The sequence below is a fragment of the Bison bison genome, unplaced genomic scaffold (genome assembly GCF_000754665.1).
Source record: "Bison bison bison isolate TAMUID 2011002044 unplaced genomic scaffold, Bison_UMD1.0 scf7180017864240, whole genome shotgun sequence".
Classification (NCBI taxonomy): Eukaryota; Metazoa; Chordata; class Mammalia; order Artiodactyla; family Bovidae; genus Bison; species Bison bison.
Genome location: NW_011494812.1, coordinates 492,556 through 496,038, shown reverse-complemented (window position 1 = coordinate 496,038; position 3,483 = coordinate 492,556). Strand labels below are relative to the sequence as shown.

The following is a 3,483-nucleotide window of genomic DNA, read 5'->3' as shown; positions in this document are numbered from 1 at the left end:
GAGTGGATGAGATGAGCTGACATTCACCAAGACAGGACATGAAGGTGGCTGAGCAATCTTGGCAGCAAAAGATGGAAGGATGGACAAGGAAATTAAATATATAAACAACTCTTTGGTTCCAGGCATTATACGAAGAACAGTGTTGACAAGGTTGTGTTTAATGTAAAATCTGTGCCTTCAGGAAATTCAAATTCATTGTACAGAGAGATAAACAAAATGTGTTATGTTGACCTCTTTGTCTGCCTCCAACTCTCCTAGCTCTTTCTGGCTAGGAGAGTTTTTGTATATGTTGTCCCTTAAATCTGAAAGTATTTACCCAAATAATCCATTTTACCTGGTGACTCCTATTTATCCTTCAAATTATAAGTTACCCATCAATTTCTCAGAGAAGTCATCTCCACACCATTCAATCTGAATTACATTTATTTTATTATCTACCCTGCCCCCCAAAATGTACAGTTTTTATTTTAAAATGACAGTTCAACGTGTGGTAAATTATTTTCCCCTGAATTTACCTCTTTAATAAGACTGTTTCAAACCAGAATATAGTTCTAGAGGGCAAAAACCACACATATTTATTTATTGTTGATTTCAAGAAGCTAAAATAGTATCTGGTAATATTAAGCAATGAACAAACATTTGTTGAAATAATAAAAGATATAATAAAAATAGATCTTGATGATTGTAAGAACACAAGGCAGAGTCTGCTATCAAGGGAAGATTGAAATAAGGAAGCAACGAAGGCTTTAGAGAGAAAGTGAGAGAGCCACTCAGACTATCTTGAAATATGCAATTTACATAGAGTAGAGGAGCTATTCCACAGAAAAGAAGGAGCCCGTGAGGAAACATAGCAGAATACAGAATGGCACTTGGAGGATAATCAATAGGGCACAACTAGACACGTATGAGAAATGGATAGTAATCATGTTAGAAACAAAAATGTCAGAGAGATAGGCAAAGACTAGGTGATAAATTCTTGCTAACAAAGGATTCTTGGCTTTGTCTTGTAGGGAAAGGGAAGTCATTGAGGGTATTTTCATGGATTTTCTGGTCATTAGGGCCTTCTTGCTCTTTATACTGTTAACACGGACTCAACACTTTTTTCTTAGATTATCTGAGATTTTTCAGCAATTATGCAATCTTAGTAGGTTCTTGGAAGAGAAACAATAGATATGATGTGCAGGGAATGAATGTGGCAGAAAGACAGGAGAGTACAGGAAGGCTTTGTATACACATAGGAAGGACACTCCATAGTGAGGTTCCAAACACAAACAAAGGAAGACCAAAACAATCTCATGGAAAAGCAAAGACATTTCAATACGTAGGTTGAGGTGGATGGATCAGGAACTGAAAAGGATTACTAGGGTTTTCTCAAGCATGAAGAGTACCAAAATTGCCTTAGTTTCCCATGAAAGGCAGAACTGAGAGTAGGGGGGTGAGAGAGTAGTAAGATTATCTTCTACTGTTCCAAGGAACTGGACAGTGTTGTTCTAAAAAAATAAAATAAAACGGCCAATTGTTCATTATTTTATCAGCAAAATGGGTTTATTTGGGAATAATGGAGAATTGCCATTTGAGACAAGCTTGCTTTAGCAAAAGCCATAGGCAAGTCTAACAATTAAAACAAAAAAGTTAAAGGTTACTTTATAGAGAAAAGTGAGGAAATTGAGATGAGTTGTTTTCAATGAAAGTCAGTTGAAGCAAAGTGAGAGTTTTGGACAGTGCAGCATTTCCCTTTGCCTGGATTGTTTCTGGGAGAGGAATATTCTTCCTGTTGAGGTCTGTTTCTGATGTCTTCCTGGTGAGTGTTGTAATGAAGTCAAATTGCAGTGTGCAAGGTCTCTCTCTGGCCTTCTGACTCCTTTTTAAATGAGGTATCCTTTATTTTGTTTCACAACAGCTTGGGTGTACATTTGCTCTTATCAGTTGATATAATTGTTTTTGAATAGTCAATCTATTTCACAGCTGTGAAATATAATGAAATTTGTTCCAGAAATGAGTAACTGTTTCCCACATCAGCACAACCTTCTTAGAGTATCACTGATGGCAGAAAGTCAAAATATTTTAACATCTTTGATCCTCATTCTCTGAATATGAAAACATTCTCATGTTACAGTGTGCTCTACACTTGCGAAAAATGTGAAAGTACACATATTACCAGACACATAAAAGGTCTACAGTTAACTGAATAGCTAAAATTTGGCTCCTTAATTAATAGAATATGAAGTATGGGTCATTGCTCTTTGAAGGGCTGATTTGAATTCCTTATTTCTCAGGCTGTAAATCATTGGATTGAACAACGGTGTGAGGATGGTATAAGATACAGATATTAGGGTATCTTGACTTGAAGAGTAATTGGATTTGGGCCTTAAGTAGATGAAAGAGGCACAACCATAATGAACAGTTACCACAATGAGATGGGAGGCACAGGTAGAGAAAGCCTTGTATCTTCCAACAGAGGATGTGATTTTTAGAATGGCAGAGATGATGAGGACATAGGAGACCAGAATAAGTAACAGTGGAATAACCAAGACAAACACACCAAGCACAAATATGACCAACTGATTGAGATACGATTGGTGAGATGCCAGCTTGAGGACTGGAGAGACATCACAGAAGAAGTGATGGAGCTGATTGGAGGAGTGGAATGGCAGGTGAAATATCATGGAGGTGGTGGCCAGTGAGATTATGAAGCCACAGGCACAGGCAGCAGCCACTAGTCCCATGCACACCCCGAAACCCATGAGCACTGTGTAGCGCAAAGGGTTACAGATGGCTACATAGCGATCATAACCCATGGCTGCCAGCAGGAAGGAGTGAGAGCAAATGAGGAAGAGGAAGAAAAACATCTGGATGGCACAGCCTAGAAAAGAAATGGTCTTCTTCTTCGCCAACAGGTCAACCAGCATCTTGGGTACAATGACGAAGGTGTAGCAAGTCTCAGAACAGGAGAGGACACCAAGGAAGAAGTACATGGGGGTGTGGAGGGCTCTGTCCAGCACAATGGTAGAAACGATGATGACATTGGTGCCCAGCATGAACAAGTACACAAGCAGGAAGACAACAAAGAGCAGCCGCTGCAGCCCAGCCAGAGATGAGAAGCCGAGGAAGACAAATTCTGTCACTAAGGTCTCATTGGCCCACTCCATGGTCACTGCTATACAGGAGAGCCAGAGCCAGAGCCACAGGCCAAGATCCAGGGATGGAGAAAGGCATGGGGAACTCAGCACAAAGTCTGCAGGTGGCAGGCATCTCCAGATGTTTGATGGAACTCATTCATTCCCTCCAAAATAGTCTGCCAAAATAAGAATTAAGGCTAAATATGGAACAGAATAACTGACAACCCATGAGTAGACTTTTCCCAAGGCTATGAACACATTATCTCTCCAGGCAAGGATTAAAGATTTGCCTAACAGTTTTCTCTTGTACCTTACTTATGGATTATTGTGGTTTTCTTGCTCACCAGAAGCCCAAGAAAGTCAA

General features: G+C 39.7%; 1 protein-coding gene across 1 annotated transcript; it reads right to left on the bottom strand.

The window, feature by feature from the left end:
- Positions 1-2,207: 2,207 nt before the first annotated feature.
- Positions 2,208-3,149, bottom strand: LOC104993593 (olfactory receptor 10K1-like). Its single transcript, XM_010846913.1, has one exon. The coding sequence runs from the start codon at positions 3,147-3,149 to the stop codon at positions 2,208-2,210; it is 942 nt and encodes a 313-aa protein (XP_010845215.1).
- Positions 3,150-3,483: the final 334 nt, after the last annotated feature.

Coding starts and splice junctions, on each gene's coding strand:
- LOC104993593 (XM_010846913.1), bottom strand. CDS start 3,149: ATGGAGTGGGCCAATGAGACCTTAGTGACAGAATTTGTCTTCCTCGGC.